Raw genomic sequence first — 23,971 nt, 5'->3', positions numbered from 1 at the left:
CAGGACCCAGAAATAGTAGATACTGTCAGTTCAGATATACACACACGGTGACATTGCTCAGTACAAATCAAAAGACTTTATTTCTTAAACCAACTGGTAAAAATAAATAAATAGTAACACAAACCCCACCGGGTCCTAGCCACGCCTCCCACTGAGGTCTAGGCAGGGAGAGACAGACACGTAAAGTGGGGAGGGAGCAGCCACAGCATGGCTCAAGGGCATGGCCTGCACAGAGGATTCGGGCAAGGTCTGGGTAGTGGCAGCTGGAGCAGCCAGAGAAGCGGGGGGAGGGTTCCCGAGGCGTGCCCAGGCCCTGGCCCGTGCTGCAGGGGTGAGGCAGGGGCCTAGCTTCTCCTGAGCCTGGGCAATTCGGCGGGCAAATCTGCTTCGATCCCGGGCAAACTGCTCCCAGGGGCCCCGGCGGGCAGCCTGGGCAGGTCCAGCCCAGACAACGAGGAAATGGATGGAGACCTTCTCAGAGAAGCGCACCTGGAGACAGACCGGCACAGACATGGGGAGGCAAAGACATACAGGCACAAGACACACACAGCCACAGGAGTGGGGAGGTGGAGAGAGAACCAAACAAAAATTACACAAAAATGCTTGGCATCTGTCTAGTCACCTGCCCGCCAACGTTCTGCATCTGACTCACTGAAGGCAGAGGTGGTTCTCGGCTTCCTCCTCCCAGGGGCCCAGCCTCTTGCAAAGGATTGCATTACAATGAACACAGCTCACCCAGCGGAATTCACATGCAACCCTCGGTAACACACAGGGGACCCAGCAGTCCCTTCTCCCTAACACTCAAGAATCTGAAGTGTGCTCTCCCTCCCGGGAGCATGCCCACGCCTAGGCATGTATCTCCGAAACTCTAAAAGTCCCTAAGAAACTTGCAATCAGGGGAGCACTGGGCAGCTACAGCTCATTCTGGGCTAACCCCTGAACCTGTCTCCAAGGTCTCCTTTTCTCTGACTTCCCAATCAACCAAAGCAGTCCCGCCAAGGCTCTCTCTGGTTTCTTCTTCTATCCCAAGCCCCTCCTTGTTTTACTGTCCCCAGTTTAAAAAAAAGAAAATATGAGCCCTCAGCACCCACCTTTCTGGCCTTTTGGGGAGTCTCGGGATCCAGATGCTGGGTGGGGGTTTCTGCAGACTTGAGCCGCCTTTGTAGTCGGAGGGGCAGCCGAGGAAGAGCCCAGGGAAGTGGTGGCTTCTCTCCTGGTAAATAGATGGCTACTCGGAAGGGCTCAGCTTCTCCCCACTCCTCAGCAGCATCTCCTCCCTCTGTCTCCTTCCCAGGTGGGTATGTCCAGCCCCTGAAGGCACTCTGGGCCCAAAGGGAAGAACTTGCCCCCGAGCCAGCTGTTCCCCAATCATCACTATCCTCCTCCTCCTCCTCCTCGGAGTCCTCTCCTGGTCGGTGCACCCAGGCCCTCAAGAAGGCATTTGTAGGGGGTATGGCAGAGGGTCCCTCAGCTTCTCCCTCCTCCCCAGCTGTTCCCGAATCATCACTGTCCTCCTCGGAGTCCTCTCCTGGTCGGTGCACCCAGGACCTCAAGAAGGCACTTGTCGGGGGGAAGGAAAAGGGTCCCTCAGCTTCTCCCTCTTCCCCAGCTGTTCCGGAATCATCACTGTCCTCCTCGGAGTCCTCTCCTGGTTGGTGCACCCAGGCCCTCAAGAACGCACTTGTGGGGGGGATGGCAGAGGGACCCTCAGCTTCTCCCTCCTCCCCAGCTGTTCCCGAATCATCACTGTCCTCCTCGGAGTCCTCTCCTGGTTGGTGCACCCAGGCCCTCAAGAACGCACTTGTGGGGGGGATGGCAGAGGGACCCTCAGCTTCTCCCTCCTCCCCAGCTGTTCCCGAATCATCACTGTCCTCCTCGGAGTCCTCTCCTGGTTGGTGCACCCAGGCCCTCAAGAACGCACTTGTGGGGGGGATGGCAGAGGGACCCTCAGCTTCTCCCTCCTCCCCAGCTGTTCCCCAATCACTGTCTTCCTCGGAGTCCTCTGTGTCCTCTCCTGGCAGACACACCCAGGCCTTTATGAAAGCACTTGTGGAGGTGGTGGCAGACGGACCCTCAGCTTCCACTGACACTCTGTCTTCACCCTCCTCTTCCTCATCTTCCACTGGGATCTTATTGGGCTGGTGCTGCCAGGTCCCAAGCAGGGGCCTGGGGCCTAGAACTGAGGCATGTGGCTCTGGGTCAGCACCTCCATGCGCCTCCTCAGGGCCCTGTCCTGAGTAACACTCCCACACGCCAGGGTGGGAGCCTACAGATGAAGGGGAAGTGGAGGTCTTCCTGGTTTCTTTCTTCTCTGTTCTTTCTTCCTCCTTGGCCTGAGCCTCTTCCTCCCCTGAGCCATACACCCAGGCTCTGGGCCTGGATCCTGGAGATGAGGGGGAAGCAGGTGTTCTGGGAACTTGATTTACAGCTTCTCCACCCTCCCCCTCCAGCCCTGGACAACATTCCCAGTGGGATGGAGGAACAGTGAAGAACATGATGGCTTTATCTTCAGCAACTCCTGCGTCCTCAGATCCCTTCTCCCCAGGAGCATCTGGCAGGGTTCTTGGAAGGCTGGGGGACCAGGGAGCAGACTGGCCACCAAATAGCAACATGGGGATGCTGGCTGCTTCTTTCCCACCCTGCTCATCATCATTTTTGTCTGAAAGGCCCCAGGCTTCAGGAAGAGAACTGTTGGCTTTTAGGTCAGGGCAGGTCCCCCAGGATGACTGTCCATCCTCCATGGCTGTTCCACTGTCTCCAGGCTCCCCCCAAGGGTGCCCGCCCCAGGGGGGATAGTAGGTGGCCAAAGCTGCCTTCATTTCTCCCTCTGGGCCAGCTTCTCCCTGATCTGCACTCATCACTGCTTCCACCAGCCAGGGCTTTGGAGGTCCTGGGCCCCGCAGCCGGCTCCATGCCCGGCTGAGAAAGCCCATCAGTGGGGACAGAAGGAAGAAGGAGTGGGCATCCCTCCAGGGGAACTGATGGGGTACCTGGCTTGGGGCCATCTGTCTGGGCTGGGAAAAAGGAGATAAGAAGCCATTTAGGAAATAGCATCAGATGACCCTGAGTCAGCAACGGAAATACTAATACAAATAGCAACATGAGTGTCCCTGCCAACATTCCTTTCTGATCTCAGCCCCTCCCATCTCTGGCCCTTGGTTTCTACCTCTCTCTTATTTCAATACGAAGGAGTCTGGGGTCCCCATTCTCTCCTTCCTGAGACCCAAAAGTCCAAGTCCCCCAGCCCCATCTTCCCTCAGACCCACAGGTCCCAGTCCCAAGTAGGGAGAGCACAAAGGTCCTCTACTTGCTCCCCTGTGGATAAAGTCCTAGTCCTTGATTTTTTCATCCTCCCGAGGACTGACAAATCAGGCCCCCAACACCCTCCTCCCTTGGAGACTCAAAAATTCAGCCCCCTCTCCTCTATAATACTCTCAACAATAAAGATTAAAAAAAAAAACAAAAAAAAACGGCCACAAAAGGCACAGAGGCACACACAGAGGGAAGATGGCCGCCTGACGATGGAGGCAGAGATTGGGGTGGTGGCCAAATTCAAGGAATTCAAAGAGCTGACAGCAAGCACCAGGAACTTGGAGGAGGCAAGTAAGAATTCTGCCTTAGAGCCTTCAGAGGGAGCGTGGGCCTGCTGATGCCTTGATTTCGGACCTCTAGCCTCTAGAACTGAGGCTAAATTTCTGTTGTTTTAAGACAAAAAAACATCTGACTCCCCCCCCCCAACCCCAATGGTTCCTCACTGGGGACCGAGCCTGGCTCCTAGACCTTTCCTCCGTCAGGGTCAGCACTCCAAGTTCCCAACCCCTCTACTTAAGTCGGAGCCCTGGCGCCTGTCCCGGTCCCACCCCTCCCCAGACTCAGTAATTCAGGCTCCCAGGCCCTCTTCCTCAGGGCCCAGGAGTCCAGACCCCGAACTTTCCGGTCTCCTTACCCAGAAGTCCAAGCTCCCTCCTCATTAACGACCAAAAGTCTGATCCCTAGCCCCCAACCCAAGGAGACCCAAGCGTTCCCATCCGTCACTTACCGGCTGGGGGCTACGCCTCACCCCGGGGGCAAAAGGGCCGGCTGGGGCTGCCACAAGCAATCGCAGATCCGGAGGGCTCGAGAGGCCGGCGCTTTCATCTCGCCCTCGGGCGTCGGGCTCGGTGCTCAGATGACCACCGGTAGCTGCAAGCGCTGTCGCGACAAAAGGGCCCAGGTCCAGCAGACTGGCACACCAAAATGAAAACTGAGCTACGACCTAATCCAATAAGCGCTGACGCCCAGGGCAAGGCCTTTTATAGTCTAACGCTGCGACGCAACTCGCTTACGTCCCCAGGAGAGGCGGAGCTTCCAAACGGAAACCTGACAAACAGGAAGGGAAAATGAGGTTGGGGCTCTCGCGGGCATTCCGGGCTTTGTGACGTCAGGCGGCGTTCTGAGCGTGGGCGCGCCCTGGGCGGAGCCAGCTGTCTATCAACCGTTGTCAGGCCTCCGGCGGCGAGGTTGCCGTCTGAGCCCCGTTGGCCGCTTCCTGCGCCTACAGCCCAGTAAAAGCTCGGAAAATTCCCCCACGGGTGGGAGAGGGAAACGGAGCGCACGAAAGGGCAGTTTGCAGCCACCTAGTAAATCCTATCTTCCCTAAACCAGGGACACTTCAGGGTAAATGCTTTGCCTTGCTCCTCCGCAGCCGGAGGGTAGCTAGCTTAAACCACCCTACTCTGGGAGACTGGCAACAGAAAGCCAATTAGTGCTATCTGCCAACCCCACCCAAGGACAAAATGGAGAGAATAAACTTCATTTTGGTACATCAGCGTAAAACTGCTGAATATCCTACTGCTCCGCCCCTGAGACCTCCCCTAAGATTTCCCGCCAGCAAGAAAGGGATAAATACACTCTGGACAAAGGGCCCACAGAGGCCCTCCCCGCCGCCCCCAGCGCCATCTCCTCCCCTCTGAAGGGACCCCACGAGACCTGCAATCAGGGGAGCAATGGGCAGCGGCAGCTGGTCCTGGGCTTCCCCCCTGAACCTGTCTCCAAGGTCCTCTTCTCTCTCTGACTTCTCAGTGCGCCAGAGCCGCCCAGCCTAGACTTTCCTATTGCTGCTTCTGTGCTCTTCCTTGTTTCATTGTCCTAAGTAAATTTTTGCTGCTGCCAATGCCAATAAATTCTTGCTTTCTTTTCTACACTTTGTTTCTTGATTGAAATCTTGCCCTCAAGAAGACAAGAACCGAGGTGTCCTCCTCATCTCCCCGGTAACACTACTCCAATTTAACCAGCAAGCCCCAGTCTAGAGTCTCCCACCTTCATGTTTGTCAGGCTTCCTCCCCGATGTAGGCAAGTATTGTTTTTATTTCACTGATGAGGAAACTGAGGCTTGGGAATGAAGTCATCTGCCCAAGATGGTCACAGCAGAGTGTAGATTTATTGCAAATGGAAACAAGAATGTAAGTACCCCAAAGGCAGGCCATTTGCTTTGCTCACTGCTTTCTTCCCAGTGCCTAGCGCACAGTAGGTAATCAAGCAATATTTAGTGAGTAGATATGAAACCAAAAGCTCAGACCCCTCCCTGGTTTCATGCACCAACAAGGCTCCACGCCTGCATTTTACCCACTTCAAAATCACCCAGGAGCTCTGATTACACAAACTGAAATTCTGGTTGGGTGGCATGAACTGAGCCTCATTGGAGCAGGGGTCTCCTACTAAAAGCTCCAGGCCCAGGGACACAGTTGCAATTCCCCTGCCTGATCCCCCTACCTGGTCCATAATTTTGCTCCTCAAAATATGCCCAGGAACCACGTTTCCCTCCTGAGGGGGTCAGCCTCAACCTAGAGCAGAATTCTCACCTGGATCTGAGGTGGAAATCTGATCCTGTCAATTTCACCCTGCTCTAGCCAGAATCCAGGAATCCAGAGCCACTCCCTCCTCCCTGGAGGATCTGGACCCATCCACACAGAGCCACACTTCCTGACCCCAGGCTCCATTCACAGCTCAGGAGTCCTGACTCCTAGCTCACACCTTTCCAGATACCCAGGGGTCTGAAACTCCACCACTTCCCAGATCCAAGCTATCTCCATTCAGGGTGCCAGTGACTCAGGCTCCTAACCCCAACCAGCCCAAGGGGACCCTGGAGTCAAGGCCCAGCTTCTACTCTCCAAACATTTAGGACCATCAGCCTCAGCTCTTATGGGACCCTGGCTCTCCAGGCTCCAGCTCAGCAGGGACCCAGGAGTCAGGGGGGGCCCCAGCTCCTCCCCTCAGCTGTGGGGGCAGCTGAGCCAGGGGTCAGGCTGTGGTGGGGAGGCCAAAATGGGCGGGGTCAGCCGGGATTGGGAGGGGAGACAGCAGCGTGGGCGGCTGGCAGAGGGAGGGAAAGACCAGCAGAGGGAAAGAAACTGGGAGAGGGAGGGAGAGAGAAAGTGAAAAGGAGAATCCCCGAGAGAAGGAAACTGCAGAAGTGGAGGGCCACAGAGAGAAAGAGGAAGCGATTGAGTGTGAGGGAGAGAGAGACAGGGCTAGGGAGAGAGGGAGAGAGCCAGAGAGAGAGGGGTGGGGGGGAGACTTAAGGAAGAGACTGTAAGTCAGAGAGGAAAAGATTTGGACAGAAACAGAAAGCTTGGGAGAGAAAGTGATATGGGTGTGTGTGAGGGAGAGAGAGAGAAAATGAGTGAGGGAGAGACTGGGAGAGACGGAGATTAGAGAGGGAAAGAGACAGCAGGTGAGCCGGAGACAGAGACAGTCTGAAAGAAAGGGAGAGTGTGAGAGGAAGAGAGACCATAAGAGAGAGACCAAAAGAGTGCGAGTGAGCAGATAGGTGAGACTGAAGCCTCTGAGAGGCAGCACCTGACAGGCGGAGGGAGGCTGTGGCTGGGTGCCCCAACAGTCCTCTTGCCCCCTGTCCTTGGGACCCCAGAGCTGGTAAGTTCCCTGGTTGGGCTGAAAGGGACTCCTCGGGTGCGCATTCCTGGCGCCCCAGGGCTTGGCGGGGATGTTTTGGGGTGTGTGTGGGAGGGCGGGAGACTAGTAGCTGGAGGAAGCCGGAAAGAGGCAGGGAATGGGGGGTCCCTAAGCACAGAGAGGGTCAAATTCTTGGCCATTGTGCAGGGGGCAAGAATAAAGGAGCCCCTATTCTCTGTCTTGGGCTCTAGACAGCTGCCCCCTCCCCGCAGCTGCCAGTGCCGCCCACCTCTCTTGGCATCACTCTTGTATTCGGTCCCAGGCCAGGGCCTCGCCCAGCCCCCCAGTTCCCAAACAACAGGCTCTTTTTCTTCAGCCTCCCCCGACCTGCGAGTCCCTGACCTCGGCACTGTCCCGGGCCCGGTCAGCTGTAGAGACACACACAGTCCCTTTCTTTCTCTTCCCAAGCCCTTGATGGAGGAGGGCAGGCCTCGGAGCAGCCTCAGCCTGGCCAGCAGCGCCTCTACCATCTCCTCGCTCAGCAGCTTGAGCACCAAGGTGGGAGCTTCGTGGTGGGGCTCGGCAGGAGGGAGGGCTCTGGGCTGCCCCATCCCCCTGTTTCCTAGCCCTGGGTTTGGTGCCACCTCAGGGACTCCGGTTGTTAAGAGCAAAGATCCTTAGCAACGGGGTCTGCTAGACCTAGTTAGGTCCCAAATTGCCCACTAGCTGCAGCTAGGAATTCAGAGGCACTTCCAGCTGTCCCCACCCCTTGTATTTTCCTGATTCAAAGCCAGTGTAACAACCGGATTGACTCTGGTTGCTAAGATAAGGCCACTCCCAGCCATGAGCCCCACCCCCAGGAACTCAGAAGCACTGGCTACTCTTCATTAGGACTGAGCACTCCCTGTCCAATCTCTAGCCATCCAATCTACCCGGTACTGAAATTCAACAAGGAAAGACCTTTCTCTGACAATAAGGTGCCACGAGGCCCAAGATACTTGCATCTCAAATCGTTTACTTTTCTTCCTGCCATTTCCCTCATTCATGTCCAATTTCGAAAGTTCAGGATCCATAGATTCGGATCTGACCTTGGTCAGCACCATCCCTAAGAGCATCCTGTGAGAATGTGGCTATGGATGCCTGAGACCCTGTATGCACCGGAAAGGGACTCTGTCTATTGGGATGGAGTGATTGGGAGCCCCCCTCTACCCAGACATGGTTGCTAAGGGATGTGTCTCCCTGGCACTCAAGTGTCCTTTGATTCTGGCTGACCCATCACCAGGGACTCAACATGGAGGCCTCCTGATTATGGGGACTTCCAAGGCAATATTTTCAGTTCAGATCTCAAAGGTTGTCCCACATCTCTGGCTCTGGTGGCCAAGGGCATCCTCTCCTTGGCAGCGGACGCTTCATTCCAAAATTCCTTCCCCATCGGCCAGTAGCCTCTTCCTTGCCTCTGAACACCTCCCTCCACACGTGAAGTGTCTCTCAGCTCTGCATTATGCACACCCATGCTAATCTCACTCAGCTCCCTCCTTTACCTGGTTTCCAGGGGCAGCCAGGTGGGGAGGCTGCCTGCATCCCACTGCACTGCCTCCCCAAGCCCACCTGGAGGCCCTGTTCACTTCTGTCCTTGTTTCCTCAGAAGCCCACCCGAGCAGTAAGCAAGGTGCACGCCTTCGGAAAGAGAGGCAATGCGCTCAGAAGGGATCCCAACCTCCCAGTGCACATCAGAGGCTGGCTGCATAAGCAGGTGGAGTGAGTGGGAGATGGGGAAAGACCCTCCTAGTGACACTAGAGGCTGTGCCCCTGGCTGTCCACTATCTCTCTCCTTCCAGGTCTCCACATTGGTTTTGCTTTTGCTATCACTGCTTCTCCCCTGTTCTGTCTCTGCCTCATTCATCCATTCATTCATTCAGTGACAACTTCTTGGACATTACAATGTGCCAGGCCCTGGGTCATATACCATGCAAACAGGACAAATATCTATAGTCCATTCAAGAGGGGGTAGGGCCAGGATGGATAACAAATGAGTATATAAGTAAATGGAAGAAATGAAATAATATATTACATGTTGTATATAATATATAAAGAAAATATGTGAAATCAATGATTTCAGATTGTAGGAATTTGTGAAATGAAGTGCTGTGAAGAACTAACATGGGGATGTTCTCAAAAGTGGCTGAGGGCCCAGCCGGCATGGCTCAGCAGTTGAACATGGACCTATGAACCAGGAGGTATCAGTTGGATTCCTGGTCAGGGCACATGCCCAGTAGGGGGTGTGCAGGAGGCAGCCGATCAGTGACTCTCATCATTGATGTTTCTCTCTCTCTCCCTCCCTCCCTCTCTTTGAAATCAATAAATACATAGATATATATATTTAAACTGGCTGAGGGATGAAAGCTACCTTTGTCTGTTGGTCAGGGATGGTGGAATGTGTCTCCAAGGGGATGACATTTGAGCTGAGAACTGAATGACAGGAAGGAGCCCATCATGCTAAGATCTGGGGGGCAGAGGGAATCTGAAAGCAAAAGGCTCTGCAGCAGGCCAAAGCTTCATGTTTGGAACAAAGCAAGGGGACAGATAGGGCAGTGGTTCTCAAAGTGTGGTCCCAGACTAGCAGCATCAGCATCACCTGGGAACTTGCTAGATAGGGGAGTTGTCAAGCCCTACTCTAGACCCACTGCCTTGGGACTGGACCCAGGAATCAGGTTTTAACAAGCCCTCCTGGTGAGTCTATGCATGCCCAAGTTTGAGATCCCCTGTAAGCCAGTAAACTAGGGTAAGGAATTTGTGATTTATTCTAAGTGTGATAGTAAGCTCTGTTTTGAGCAGGGGAGTCACATGATCTGATTTATTTTAAAAGATTCTACTGCTTCTGTGGGAAGGGATCAAAGAGAAGAGGAGCACAAGGTTGGTGATGGAGTAGTTCTGGTGGAAGGGATGGGGAGATGTGGCATTCGGGTTACAACTCAGTGCCACCTTCCTGGCCTGTGTCTCCGGCTGCAGAACAATCAAATATATACAGCCTCAGCCCACGTGTGGCCTGTATCTGTTCCAACCTTCCGGTATCTTCTCGTATCTCCAGTTGACAGGTGAAAACACCTGAAGGTCCTAGTGGGAAAATGATTTGTTTGTTTAAGGGCACAGTTTGAATGTGGTGGACCTGCCCAGCCGGGCGTGGCTCGGCGGTTGAGCCTCGACCTAGGATCCAGGCAATCAGGGTTCTATTCCCTGTCAGGGCATATACCCGGGTTGCGGGCTGTGGGCTGCAGCCGATCAATGACTCTCTCATCATTGATGTTTCTGTCTCTCTCCCTCTCCTTTCCTCTCTCTGAAATCAATAAAAATATATTAAAAAAAAAAAAAAAAAAAGTGGTGGACCTGGGAGTCTAACTCAAGTCTGACTGTGTCCAGAATCTTATGTCCTCTCAACCACATTGCCTTCCAGTTCTCCATCTGAATCTATCGCATGCATCAAACGTGTTTCTGTCCTCTCCTGTCTCTGGGTCTTTGTCCCTAAATGTCAGTCTCCATCTCCTTTTTTTCGCTCCGGTGCACTCATGCCTCTGCCCCCTACTCTCTCCCCAGGACAGCTCCGGGCTCCGGCTCTGGAAACGCCGCTGGTTCGTCCTCTCTGGCCATTGCCTTTTCTATTACAAGGGTCAGTGCTTCAGCGGGCAGCGGGTGGTGGGCGCCCCTCCCGCCCTCGCTGTCGTCTGGCCTCCGGGCCTTCAGATCTCTGTGTGACCCCTGACCCCAGCCCCTCCTTTGCAGACAGCCGTGAGGAGAGCGTCCTGGGCAGCGTTCTGCTCCCCAGCTACAGTATCAGGCCAGATGGGCCGGGAGCCCCCCGAGGGCGGCGCTTCACCTTCAGCGTGAGTCCCTCCATCTTCCTGTGGGCGCGGAGGCGCTGGGCGGTGCGGGCTGGCACCGGGGCGTCCGTTGTTGTAGACAAACGGCCTCGGCTAGGAGGGGCGGCGCCCTCCTGTTTGGAGGGCTCGGGCGTCGGGCTGCAGCTCTGCCCCCGCAGGCGGAGCACCCGGGCATGAGGACCTACGTCCTGGCCGCAGACACGCCGGAGGACTTGCGCGGCTGGCTGCGCGCGCTGGGTCGGGCCTCCCGCGCGGAGGGGGACGATTGGTGAGTTATGGGCCACGCCTCCGACCCCCCGGAACACCCAATCACTAGTCTTCTAGCCAAGGAGACCCCGCCCTTCAGGCCCCACCATTGGGAGAAATTCAGCTCTTCCAATCAGCAGTCTTTTCCTCTAAGCTCCGCCCACCACTTTGTTCACAGCCCCTTATCAATATTCCACATTCTCTGATTGGCTCCGTCGGAAGTCGACACCCTGAGGTTGCCCGCTACGCAATGTCAGATTTTAAATATTTTTATTTTTTTTAATTGCTTGCAAAGAGAGGGAGAGGGAGACAGAGGGAGAAACGTCAATGATGAGAGAGAATCATCTATGGGCTGCCTCCTGCACGCCCCCTGCTGGGGGTGTGCCCTGACCCCGAATCGAAGCGAAGCCGCCTGGCTCCTGGGTGGGCGCTCAACACGGAACGACACCGGCGGGGCCACAACGTCAGATTTTTCAAAAAGGCTTCAGACTGTCTCGGTCCCGGTTTGGCCCAGTTTTCAGGCTGGAGATTCATATCTGGGGCATTGGGTTCAGTGACTTGAATGGACTTTGTGGCCCTGTACAAGTCACTTCCACACTCGGGCCTTAGTTTCCCCATCTGCAAAATGGGGACAATGCTTTATAGTGTTTATAGCGCACTACTTCCCCCCCCCCCCCCCGTATAGGTCCATGTGCCTTTATCTGTGAACTGAGAATAAGGGCTGTTAGGAGGTTCAAAGGAATGATGTCTTTTTCTGTGCCCACTCGCTAGTGGGAGACCCAGGTCGCCTGCACGTCCGCAGCCTGGGGAGGGCCCTGGTGGCCCCGGGGGTCCCCCGGAGGTGAGCAAAGGGGAAGAGGGGCGCACCTTAGAATCGCCGGAAGTGGCTCGGCTATCCAGAGATCGCGGCCGCCCCGGGCTGCTCACTCCCGGTTCCACCGCCGACCTCCAGTCTGGACCCGGGATTCAGAGGAGGATGCGGAGTCCCGAGTGAGTTGGACGAGGGAGTCTGGGAGGAGAAAATTCTGTTGAGCTTCAGGGGAAAAGCGGCATTGGGGGAGTGGCCTACGAGAAGGGCGGGGTCCGGGCTGACTAGGGGCGTGGCTCAGCGCTTTCTTCCCTGAGTTGACCTGCTGGGGTTCTTGTGGGGTGAGATGCCAAGAAGGGAGAAATTACTAAGGATCTGGCCAAGAGGAGGGTTCTGCTCTTAGAGGGACAGGGAGGCAATAAAGGGAGACACTCTTTGAGGCTGACTTGGTAGGTAGTGGGGTGAGGGGCTCTAGTTGACCCAGTTCCCCGATTCTCTCCTCCCCACAGCCTGTTCGCACCCCTCTCTCGCCCTCCCTCCCCTCTGAGCCTCCCGCGGCCCCGTTCTGCTCCTGCACGCAGACTCCCTCCCTCCTCAGGTGACCCAGCACCCCCTACCAGGCCCCATACCCCACTGAATCGCATTGATGTGCGCCCTCCCTTGGATTGGGGCCCCCAGCGCCAGACCCTTTCCCGGCCTCCCACTCCCCGCGGAAGACCCGAGGCCGGGGGAGGAAGGCCCCCCAGGAGTCCCCAGCCCTGGAGTCAGGAGGCCAGGACCCAGGTGAGTAGAGAGATGATGGGGCAGAGGACTAGGTCTCCCTTAGGGCCATGGGGCTCTCCCTCCAGGCTGGTCTCTAGGCCGTTGTCCCTGGAGCATCAAGGGGACTGTAGTTCTGCATAATCACAACGGGGTTCAGATGTGAGAGGGAGAGTAGACTATCTCCCATCAGTAGACGGCTGTCTTTTTAGGCTGGTCTAGGGCCGGTACACCCTCAGCATTGTGGGGACTGTAGTCCAGGATACTCTCCAAGACAATGCCATGAGAAATAGTGTGGGTCGCAACTGCCTCGTGTCTCCAGTTTATCTTTCCAAGCTGGTCGCCTGCTGTTCTCTCTGAGCATCATAGGATTGTAGCCCAGAATATCCACAGCTAACCACAAGTGTGTGAGTGAGAATAGATTGTAATTTCCATTGGCCCCTGGAGCTGTTTGGCCAGGCTTGTCTATTTACTGTCATCCTCTGTGTCCCCACAGTGACACGTAGCTGGAGAACAGGTACTTGAAGACGTTTTGGAGGCCCAGTTTTGAACCTCAAAGAGTCTCCTATGGCACTTCAGTTCTGGACACACCCACTTTAATATTGGTTGCTAAGACATGCCAATTTCTCAACATCTCTTTTTTGATATTCCTCCCAGGCCCCCTCCGGCTCCTCCACTTACATCCAGCTCCCCCCAAGGTCTCCTGGGACACGGGCTTCTATAGTTTTACTGGTAAGTATCCTGGGCACTCCAACCTGCCAGAGCCCCTCCCCTGTTTTCTTTGCTATGCCAAATGTCACCTCCTGGACTAGTGTGCCCAGACAAGGCCCGATGTTTCAATGTCCTTGGGTAGGTGCTTCCATTAGTTTCCTCAGTGCTGCAAACTGGATAGAATATATGTAAACTACCTCTTTATTCATTCATATCATCTTCTAGATTTTTTTTTTTTTAACCCTCACCCAAAGATATTTTTTCCGTTGCTTCTCAGAGAGAGTGGAAAGGAGAGTGTGAGAAAGAAACATGAATTCATTGCTTGATTCTTGTATGTGCCCTGACGGGGTCAAACCTGCAATGTTGGTGTATTGGGATGATGCTCTAACCAACTGAGCTACCTGCCAGGGCTAGAGATATGCTATTAATGTTTGTGGCTTCAGTTTGCATGTGACATACTTACTGAATTCTCTTATTTGTTCTAATTGCTCTTTGATTCTGTTGGCTTTTCTGGGTAGATGAGCATATTATCTGTAAATGATGGTTTTTTATTTTCCCTTTCCTATTCTTTTTTTAAATATGTTTTTTTGATTGATTTGTGTGAGAGAGAAACATCCATCGGCTGCCTCCTGCATGCTCCCCACGGGGATCGAGGCCTCAACCCGGCATGCACTCTGACTGGGAATTGAACCAGGGACCTCTAGGTTCATAGGTCGATGCTCAACCACTGAGCCACATCCACTGGGCTCCCTTTCCTGTTCTTACACCTCTTTTTGTTTCCTTATATCATTGGTCAAGATCTCTAATACTGTGTTAAACAGTAACAGTGGTAGTGGGCATCCTTGTTTTATTCTCTGTTGTAAAGGAAATGTCTCAGTTTTTTTCATTGATTATAATATTTGCTATAGCTATTTGGTAACAGAACCCATTGTATCTTCCTAAAGCCAAGAAGTAGACATTTGGTCTCCTGAGGTTTGCTAAAGGTTGGGACAAAACTAATAAGGGGGTGGGGTGGGGGAGTCTGTCAGTACAGACAGCCTGGTTCAGCACTGAGCTACAATAAGGCCCTATCTGCCCCCGTAACCCCCAGATTTTCCCCTTTTTCTCAGCCGGGTCCTCCCCTGGATTCATCCTTCCACCAAAGCTTGGAGACAGATGTAAGTTCTCCTGCATCCAACTCCTGCTGAGTTCCCAGAGTTGGAGAGAGAATATTCTAGGAGGGTGGGGGAAGGCAGGAGGAAGAACCAGATCTGGTCCATAAATAGCTCCTGATCTCCTTTTTCAGACTCTGTTGACCAAGTTGTGCGGGCAGGACCGGCTCCTGAAGAGGCTGCAGGAGGAGATAGACCAGAGACAGGAGGAGAAGGCACGGGGCTCTGGGCTGGGAAGGGGCTCCTAGCCTCCCCACCTGCCCTCAGCCCTTCCTGATGCTCAGCCCCTCTTCTCTCTCCCTGGGGCCGGGTGTGGCTTCAGAAGGTTAACCACTTTCCCTCTTGGTGCAGGAGCAGCTTGAAGCAGCCCTGGAGTTGACCAGGCAGCAGCTGGGCCAAGCAACCAGGGAGGCTGCGGCTCCCCCAAGGGCCTGGGGGCGCCAGCGCCTCCTGCAGGACCGACTGGTCAGTGTGAGGGCCACTCTTTGTCACCTGACTCAGGTGAGCACCTGGGAAGGGACATGCCCTCCCTGGGGGCCCCACAACTCTATAGGTTGTTCCTGAAGGAGACCTGACCCCAAGAGCTCATGGGAAGGCAGTTTTTGAGAACTGCCCCCTCCCCAAATTTTAAACCAGTGATCTTGACTGTCCCAGAGGGTGAGCAGCCAGGAAGCTGCAGAGCCTAATTTATAGGGTTAAGAGGATGATTTTGCTATGGGATTCCTGGCTTTGAATCTGGACTCCCTCTCACAGTAGCTGTGTGACTTTAGAAAAGTTACTTAATCTCTCTGGGCTGTAGATGCATCTTAGGTAAACTTGAGGTGATACAGTATTTACTGCATAGGGTCCTTATGAAGATTTCATACATATATGTAAACGAGTGAATGAATGAATGAATATTTAACACTTAGGTACCTGTCATGTGATAAGTAATATTTAAGTGTTAGCCATAAATATTATTAACTGTAAAATGGAAACATTAATAGTACCTATGTCACAAGAATTAAATGCGTCCTAAGAACAGTGCCTAACACACATTAAGTTCCTAGTAAATGTTAGTGGCTATAATTATTATGATTGGTATTGGCAAGGAGATTTCTGCTGCCCAGGGGTGGGTAGGGATTTTGGGCTTGGCTGTCCCAAGAATTCATTAGATGTGCCCCTGAGGATCCAGAGAAAGCTGTTATTTCTCTACACTAGCAGTTCATTGGCCTGGCAGGTTCATATAGACTCTGGGGTTCCCAGTAGTTGGAACATAAAGGCCTTCAGGAATTGTAGTCCATGTACCCCCAGGCACCAGGGCCCAGACCTCCCTTCCTCCTCATCTGGGAAAAGGTGGAGTGGGGAAGGATCTACTGGGCGGGCATGCTAACCCTGTGTCTCCCCTTTCTGGGACCCGAGGAGCGAGAGCGGGTTTGGGACATGTATAGCGGGCTGGAGCAGGAGCTGGTCACCTTGAGAGAGACCCTTGAGTACCTGCTGCACCTTGGGTCCCCCCAGGTACATCCCTGTCCCTGTCTCCCAATTCCCACCCTCCACTCCAAATCCACCTGAAAAACCCTTTGTGCATTTAAGCTCCTCCCACAGAATTGAAATATTTCCCACTTTATCACAAGCTCCTCCCCTTCTACCCTTTCCTTTCCTTTTAAGCCCCTTATGATAGTTAAAACCAAGCTCTTCACTTTAAGACCTACCTTCAGATTCAGAACCACTCTCCCCTCTGGTTTTAAATCTCTCCTCTTATTTTGAAGCCCTACCCTCTGTGTCAAAACTGCCCTCATCAGCCCTGTCCCCATCCTGCGAGTTCATCCTGACTTTTGCTGTTAAATTCATCCTCTGGAGTTTCCAGTTCTAAGTCCAATACCTAGTTTAAGCCCTGAAGTATAAGCCCTGTTGCTTAGCCTCAGATCCACCTCTTGATTCTAAGCCTAGCAATTGAATTTCAAAATCATACATCTTATTTTTTTGTAGCCCCCACCTGAGGATGTGTTTTTACTGATTTTAGAGAGAGGGGAAGGGAGAGAGAGAAACATCGATGCTAGAGGGAAACATTGACCAGCTGCCTCCTGCATGCCCCCTACTTGGGATGGATCCCACAACCTGGGCATGTGCCCTGACCCAGAATCAAACCCGTGACTCTTCGGTGCATGAGACGATGCTCCAACCAACTGAACCACACCAGCCAGAGCCAAAATCATATATCTTTAGTTAAAAACATTGCCTTCTAATATTAAATGCGTACTCGCAGATTTAAGTCCTGACTTCATGCTAAACCGTCCCACTGCTTTTTAAAATCCACCCCTCAACTCTGATCCCCCACCTGTTGTGTTAAATATTACTCACCTCCAGCAATATATGAGGAGAATGATACATCACAACCAAACTGGGTCTGCCACAGGAATTCAAGGTTAGCTTATAACACTTGAGAAGCAGTCCATGGAGCCCTGCAGGTGGGGCTCAGTGGGTTGGGTGTCGTCCTGTGCACCTAAAGGTTGCCAGCTTGATTCCCGGTCAGGGCACATGTCTGAGTTGTGGGCACGATTCCTGGTAGAGGTTGTGCAGGAGGCAACCGATTGATCTTTCTCTCTCAAATTGATGTTTCTCTCTCTCTAAAAATCAAGAAAGAATTAAAAATAAAGGACAGTGTTTGTGATAAATGGTGGAGGGTGGACGGGATAGCCATATGGAAATGGATATCCACAAATATAGGCTTCATATACACATATAGTCCACTCATGACTCCATAAATACAGCCCAGCTGACTTCAGACTCTGTCTGCGGCCTAGATCCTGTCTGTGACCTATCAACTTGAACCCTCTTGCATTTTCCCACCTTTGAGAATCACATTTCTTTCCTCCCCTCAGGACAGAACATCTGCTCAGCAGCAGCTGTGGATGATGGAAGACACACTGGCAGGTCTGGGGGGCCACCAGAAACCGTCCCCCAACACTGAGCCTGATTCCCCATCCCCCGCACTCCAAGGCGAGGAGTCTTCAGAGAGGGAGGTGAGATTCACTCCCCCCCCCCCCCCCCCCGCAGCTTTCTGTCCCACCTGCCCTTGGCCAAGCTCATCACCCACTCACCTCTTTCCCTCTCCCTTGACCAGCTACCAGCCTCAGACAAGCATCCTAAGCTCTGGAAGCCTTTGTTTCCTTATTTGTTCTATGTCATCATAAGCCAGTGGTGTGTTGGACCCAGCTCCCCCCACCACCCAGGGAGACCCAGGTTCAGATCCCAGCTCTGCTTTCTTTGTGACATCAGTCACTGACCTCATTCTCTGAGCTTATTATGATAAAACCTCCCACTTCCATTGCTCTGCCATGTGTCAGGCACTATTCTAAGGGCCTTGCATTTATGGATTCAATCCTCATATCAGAAGTTGAAATGTGGCCCAGAGAGGTAAAGTAACTTGCCCAAGGTCACACAGCTAATAAATGGCAGAGCCGAGATTTGCAACCAGGTCGCCTGGCTCCTGGTTTTCTATCTTATCCTACTGTGCTGTGTCTCAGTTGCTGAGTGCTTAAAAAGTGGTAAAAATAATGATGATGATAATCATGATTCCTCTTCCCCAACCCTTCCAGAGCCTGCCTGAGTCCTTGGAACTAAGCTCACCCCGGTCCCCAGAGGCTGACTGGGGGCGGCCCCCTGGGGGCGACAGAGAACCTGCCAGCCCTCGCGCAGGTGAGCATCCTGGGCTGGGCGGGATGCGCAGGGCATCCCCTGTCCTCACCAAGTCCTGTTCTGTGCTTCCAGGTCTTGGATCTTCAAGGATCTCCCAGGCTCCTAGCCCTGACGGTCGCTGCCCTCCTTCCCCACAGCCAGGGAGTAAGGTAGGCAGTCTGTGGCCCCTCAGGCCCATCTTATAACCCTTCTGTCTGACCGCCACAGATCCCCACTCTTGGGGAGAAAGCTGGGTAAGGGGAGTTCTAAGGCCCCAGATCAGAGAGAATGTGATTTGCTAAGAGCATTGATTGGCTGCCTCTGTCTGGGGCATTGAACCTGCAACCGAGGTATGTGCCCTGGGACCCTTCAGTCTTCAGGCCGACGCTCTAAGCACTGAGCCAAACAGGCTAGGGTTGCTTAGGGGTCTTAAGCTACAGGTCCACCTTACCTGTGGCCAGCAGATGTTGGGTACAGCTTCGTGGAGTATTGAAAACAGGCAGGCTTTAAGCGGCTAAAAATACCTGCCTATTTGGGCTGCTATATTGGAAACAGGTGAATCTATAAAAGTTTGAATTTGGCCCTGACAGGCTCCGGAGCCAGTAGTCTGGTCCACTGTGCAGAAATAAATGACATAGGGCCAATATACAGGGTACTGTATATAACAGGTGGGCATGCGACTCAGGATTGGCCAAATCGGAGTAAAACAGCGATTGGCCCTACAATAAGCAACAGATGGATCCAAGCTGTTTCTTAGGATTTTCTAGTTGGAAACTGCAGGTAGGAGTTCTCTTCCCTCTTTTTCTTTCTTTTTTCCTCCTTAAGCAACACATATATTGACTTATAGATCTGCAGGCTAGAAGCCTGAAATCAAGGTGTCCCAAGGGCCATGCATCTTCTGCCGGCGCCAGGGAAGGATGTGTTCCAGGCTTCCTTCCTTGGCTTGTGGCCGCATGACCGCAATCTTTGCATGGCTTCCTTCCGTCTGCGTGTCTGTCCAAACTGCCCCCTTTCCTGAGATAACACGTTTTCAGCCAGATAGCTCTCTCAGCCCGTTTCCTGCCTGTAGCATCCCAGCCTTTCTTCATTGAGTCCCATCTCTGTCCCCTTCAGTTCAAGTTGTCAACGTCCCTGCTGCGGTCATTTACTGGAGCCTAATCACTCAGCAAAAGGCTTGTCCAGCCACACCCTTGGCGTTCTTTCCAGAATATGCTTTCTGATTTTTTTGCAATACGAATAGGCCAGGAATTTCCCAAACCTTTAAGTACCCGTTTCCTTTTGCTGAACAATTTCTCTTTCCCTTTATCATTGACCTCTAGCATTTTAAGTTGACCCTCATGACAATTTAGTTAGTTACTCAGTAAACTCCATTCCTCCCGTTGTTTTCAAAGTTGATTCAGAGTTTTGTTGTTGTTTTTATTTTTTTAAGTGTTTTAAATTTTTTGAATCACAAGCATCCCGGAGTCCTGTCTACTGCTGTGAAGAAGCTGGATAGGTCCAGGGAAGTGTGGGTGTTTGTCAGGCTGGGTTTTCAGGGTCAAGTAGGGCAGCTGATAGAGTTGAGGCCAGAGAGGTGTGTGGGGACCAGGCCTCACAGGACCTCAAAGGCCTTGGTCCCGAGGGTGCTTGGGGACCATGGGGGCTTGAGCAGTGGAGGGACAGTATCAGCTCTGGGTGTAGAAAGAGTCCTCTGAGATATGGTGGTGAACTTACTGGAAAGGGTAAGGCTGGAGGCTAAGAGGGCCAAGGTGGAGTCTTGAGGCGTTTCTCATCTCCCCAGGCCCCCCTGGCCCGGCCCCGGATGAGTGCCCAGGAGCAGTTGGAAAGAATACGTAGAAACCAGGAGTGTGGACGGCCTCTCCCTCGCCCAGCTTCTCCCCGGCTGCTCAGTCTGGGGAGGACACTGTCCCCAGCCAGATGCCAGCCTGATGTGGAACAACGGGTGAGGGGAGTGGAAGTGGCGCAGTAGGGTGGTAGTGGGTCCTCGGCTCCTAGTTCGAGCCCCATTTTCCCTCTCTGTAAAACCCACAACTGGGCTTCCGAATTGAACCCAGCTTGTACCTGTGCTGAGTCAGCATCCCAGCCCCCTTCTCAGTGGGGGACTGGGGTGGGGCAGGTACAACATCCCCACCTTACCAGGGGTCACAGGCCTGGGTAGGAAGCCTGGTTTTTCTTTTTGGTTACTATATGTTGTCAAAGGATTAAAAAAAAAAATCAATTCAATTTTATTCATGCTATTGCAGTGAGGAGAGCCCACCAGATCCAAGATCAGAGTCTCTCCAGGACGGTTTCATCTTACTTTTCTAGGAAGGAATTAGCCAAGTCATAGGTGTGGTGATTTTAATGGTAGGATTATTCTGTAATCAGGGGGCATTTCAGTCAGCTGAACACCAAATGTTTATCTCTGTGTCTAGCTAGTTTATGGGGACCAACAGTTCAGTTGTGTATGAGGTCAAGAGTGAACCTGGGAGGCCTGTTCCTGGCTTTCTCATGGGAAGACAAGGTGGGGGGTCCTCCATGAGTCTTATCTAAGCCATATGGAAAAGAAGGTTCTTTACATGGAAAGTTAAACATTGTCAGTGCCTCTGGGGGCAATTTCATCTCCTCTCTGAGCCTCCTTCATTTCACCCTCATAATGAGAACATGGGGGCTTCCAGGTGAGGGACACTAATGTCCCATTTTCTTTGCAGCCTGTCCTAGGACACACAGGAGCCCAGAAATGGTTCAGAAGCTCTGGGTCCTGGAGCAGGTAAGGGACTGGAGCAGGGAAATCAGTTTCCCAAAGGGAAGGGGAGTAGTGTTGTTATTTACGTCTTCTGAGTACTGAAGGGCAGGCTGCAGAACCTTTTAGAGATGCATGAGTTCCTGGGGCATCAGAAAGCCCTAGATCCCCAATGAGAACAGCAGTCCCCAAACTGCAAACCCGGTAAACATCAAACACCTCTGCCCAACCATCTGGAAATGGGGTGGCATTTACCCATGACTGGATGACAAATTCCATAGTGCACATGGGCTTTGTTATATGCCGGGCCTCACTAGGTTTAAAGTCCTTTAGAGACACATTCTAGGGACTACAACTCCCCCATACTGGCTAATTGCACCTCTCCCCCAAATCTGTTTTCTAGTCCAAGGAACACCACCCCTTACATACCTACATCAGAAGGTCACCGGGAGCGAGTCCTCAGCCTCTCTCAAGCTCTGGCCAATGAGGCGTCGCAGTGGCACAGAATGATGACAGGTGAGGAGGGGCTGGGGACCTAGGGCTCCTGGGGCTGAGAGTAGAAGAAAGGCCTGGGGGTCCGGAATCTCGGATCCCTAATTTTGCCATTCTCTGTCCCCACTCGTGCTCTGCAGGTGGAAACTTGGACTCCGGAGGAGAAGCTCTTCCCTCGGTGCCGCGGCCCCCGTCAAACCCCAAGCCCCAGGTGACCTCGCCCCCAAGATCTCCTCCTGCGGCCAATTCCCGCCCCACCGGGCTCTCCCGCCGAGGCGGCGGACGCGGCACGGGCCCCGCCCCCTGGGAGCCCACGTGGGAGCCCGGGGCGGCCCCTCCGTCCTTGACCCCAGACGAGGGGGCGTGGCCTCTGCGAGTCACTCTGCTGCAGTCCAGCTTCTGACCGCGGCAGCCAATTGGAGCGCGAGGGCGTGGCCTGGGGAGCCGGCCGAGACCCGGAGCCACCCCCGGCGCCCCGAGGCGTGATCTGGTCCTCGCCCGCGGCCTGCACGGGGAGGGGTTTCTATGGCCAAAATTTGGTTTTCCCAGCACTTGTCCAAATTCGGATTAAAATTTTGAACTTTTAGTGAATAGCTTTCTCTCTGTCTATTTGGGGTTGTGACCCTGGGGACTCTTGAGGGGCAGAGCTGGAGTCGGGGATCCTGGGTCCCCTGGGAGGAAGGGGCAGGGACCTCGGAACTTGTGGGTCTGAGGAACGAGGGAAGGGGGCGCTGAATTAAAGGGTTTGAGGGAGGAGGAGGGGCTGGGGCCGAACTTCCAGGCACCTGGACTTCTAGGCAACGCCCCCCCAGGGCCGGGCCTCCAGGGTTCAGCCCACGGCCTCACTGGACTTTAGAGTGGAAAGAGGCCCAGAGTGTTGTCCAGGGAGACAGACTGACGCGGGACGGCCACGGCATCGCGCTTGTGACCGCGAGGGGCGGGCGCGGCCTCGGGGCTGAGATCGTGCGAGCCTTCGGTGAGGGGGTCTTGGCTGGTAGAATACTGGCTTCTGGGAGCGGAGCGCCCCGGGGGGTCAAACGAGTGTGGGAGGGAACCCTGATTATTCTAAAATTCAATTTCAAATGCTAACGAAGGGGTGGGAGTGGTATCCGGGAGCCTGGGGTTTTGGCAGGTCTCAAACCCCTACTCCCTTTCTCTGGGTCTCAGTTATTATAGCTACGAAACCGGTGGCTTGGGGAATATGTCTCTTGCAGATTTAGGGTTTACTCTGGAAGCCAGAGGTGGGGGTCTCAGGAACCCCAGCAGGTACTTGGAGTAGCTGAGGAGACTGTGTCAAGGCCTCTGCCCTTTGCCCTAGAAGGTCATCGTGAGGCGGGTCACGAGGGGAGCCGAGTTGGGTGATAGGCCCCACCCCAGGTGGCCGCAAGAGGGCAGCAGAGGCCCTCACCAAGGTCTGTGCTGGGGTAACCTGTTCTCTTCCTATTCCCTGGAAAGCGGGGCCCAAGTGGTTATCGGTGACAAAGATGGTGAGGGAGGGTCTCTCAGTCCTCAGCACCCCTGCCGCAGACCCAGCAGTCCAGGCCCCAGCCCTTCTCTCCCTGCAGAGTTGGGGGGCCGGGCCCTGGAGCAGGAGCTCCCTGGAACTCTTTCTCCTCTGTGATGTGGCTCAGGAAGAAGATGTGAGGGTGAGTGGATTTTCTGTCCCCACTTCCTATATCCAGTTTCTCTCTAGCTTTGTTCTGTTCTAGGCTTTTGCACATGCTGTTCCCTCTACCTTTCCCTCTTGTCTTGGCTAAATTGTTCAGGCCCTGAGGGTTTCAACTCAGTGTCCTTTCCTCCCTGATTCTGCTGGCGGGTCCAGTGTCTCCTGGGTGGGTTCTCTTTTATCTCCCACTTCAAGATTCTTATCACACCTATCAAGTGAATTTGAACAAATGAGTCCCTCACAGTGAGTGGGTCTTTTTCCATAAGAGTTTCTCCCCTCCTGCCTCAGGGTTTCTGTCTCTTCCCTATAGTCAGTATCTCTCTGATATCTGCCCCCCTGGGTCTCTGTCCCCCGGACCCTGAATCTCTGCAGTAAGTGACCTCTGGGCTCTGGCACCTCCAGCTTCCTGTCTCCTTTTCTCCTGCCATGCCTGGTGATTTGGGGGAGTCCCCTAATTCCTCTACCTCCTATCCCCTCAGCTGTGGCTTTGGCTTCCCCTTCCTGCCTTGCTTTTGGGCACCCCAGTTGCCAACACTCCCCACTCACAAGACATCTTCTCAGACCCTCATTTCTGAGAATGGCCGCCTATTCGGCCGCCTGGATTGTGTGGTCAACAACGCTGGCTACCTTGAGTTGTGAGGCCCAGGGGCCATTCTCGACCAGTGTCAACCCACCTCCTAGCTTCCCAACCCTTCCTCCTGAAGTTGTTTCCCCTTTTCTCTGCCTCTGATCCCCAATCTTCCTCTCTGTCCACTTGGACAGGGCAGGACAGGACAGCTGTGGGATCTCCTGCACCTGGGCTTCCACCTGGCTCCGTTCCATCCCCACTGCGTGACCTCCCTTCTCCAAACCTTGGTTTCTATGTTCCTAAAATGGTAATAATGGTGATGATGGTCCTCACTGCAGGGTTGTTGTGAGTATTGAACAAGTAGCCTATTCAGCCTCATAATTACCAGAACCATCTCAGTCTAGGTGAGGCTGGTGGCTTTC

General features: G+C 53.6%; 2 protein-coding genes and 1 long non-coding RNA gene across 3 annotated transcripts; 1 reads left to right on the top strand and 2 right to left on the bottom strand.

Moving 5' to 3' along the window:
* Positions 1 to 57: 57 nt before the first annotated feature.
* Positions 58 to 4,323, bottom strand: PPP1R15A (protein phosphatase 1 regulatory subunit 15A). The gene is made up of 3 exons (XM_016206098.2): positions 4,040 to 4,323; positions 1,092 to 3,014; positions 58 to 489 (listed from the first exon to the last, which is right to left on the bottom strand). Exons 2-3 carry the CDS (start codon positions 3,003 to 3,005, stop codon positions 136 to 138), a joined length of 2,268 nt encoding a protein of 755 aa, XP_016061584.2. The 5' UTR covers positions 3,006 to 3,014; positions 4,040 to 4,323; the 3' UTR covers positions 58 to 135.
* A 2,458-nt stretch (positions 4,324 to 6,781) lies between these two features.
* PLEKHA4 (pleckstrin homology domain containing A4) lies at positions 6,782 to 21,906 on the top strand. The gene is made up of 20 exons (XM_087826813.1): positions 6,782 to 6,912; positions 7,360 to 7,449; positions 8,537 to 8,644; positions 10,483 to 10,555; positions 10,669 to 10,769; positions 10,925 to 11,034; positions 11,784 to 12,002; positions 12,330 to 12,613; positions 13,235 to 13,311; positions 14,400 to 14,447; positions 14,576 to 14,656; positions 14,793 to 14,942; positions 15,843 to 15,941; positions 17,306 to 17,446; positions 18,023 to 18,122; positions 18,195 to 18,271; positions 19,882 to 20,043; positions 20,792 to 20,850; positions 21,227 to 21,339; positions 21,456 to 21,906. The coding sequence occupies exons 2-20, from the start codon at positions 7,366 to 7,368 to the stop codon at positions 21,716 to 21,718; spliced, it is 2,349 nt and encodes a 782-aa protein (XP_087682939.1). The 5' UTR covers positions 6,782 to 6,912; positions 7,360 to 7,365; the 3' UTR covers positions 21,719 to 21,906.
* Positions 11,284 to 21,451, bottom strand: LOC107531906 (uncharacterized). Its single transcript, XR_001602660.2, has 3 exons — positions 21,253 to 21,451; positions 11,880 to 12,021; positions 11,284 to 11,630 (listed from the first exon to the last, which is right to left on the bottom strand). It is a non-coding gene; the product is annotated as an uncharacterized LOC107531906 (long non-coding RNA).
* Positions 21,907 to 23,971: the final 2,065 nt, after the last annotated feature.

The sequence above is a fragment of the Miniopterus natalensis genome, chromosome 18 (assembly GCF_054644295.1).
Source record: "Miniopterus natalensis isolate mMinNat1 chromosome 18, mMinNat1.hap1, whole genome shotgun sequence".
Taxonomy (NCBI): domain Eukaryota; kingdom Metazoa; phylum Chordata; class Mammalia; order Chiroptera; family Miniopteridae; genus Miniopterus; species Miniopterus natalensis.
This window is presented reverse-complemented; position numbering and strand designations above follow the sequence as displayed.

Excerpts from the sequence above, each read along its gene's own strand:
- PLEKHA4 (XM_087826813.1), top strand. The coding sequence starts at position 7,366 with ATGGAGGAGGGCAGGCCTCGGAGCAGCCTCAGCCTGGCCAGCAGCGCC. Across the intron at positions 8,645-10,482 it reads GAGGCTGGCTGCATAAGCAG|GACAGCTCCGGGCTCCGGCT; the intron begins GTGGAGTGAGTG and ends CTCTCTCCCCAG. Across the intron at positions 20,044-20,791 it reads AGCCTGATGTGGAACAACGG|CCTGTCCTAGGACACACAGG; the intron begins GTGAGGGGAGTG and ends TTTTCTTTGCAG.
- PPP1R15A (XM_016206098.2), bottom strand. The coding sequence starts at position 3,005 with ATGGCCCCAAGCCAGGTACCCCATCAGTTCCCCTGGAGGGATGCCCAC. Across the intron at positions 490-1,091 it reads CTCCCCAAAAGGCCAGAAAG|GTGCGCTTCTCTGAGAAGGT; the intron begins GTGGGTGCTGAG and ends GTCTGTCTCCAG.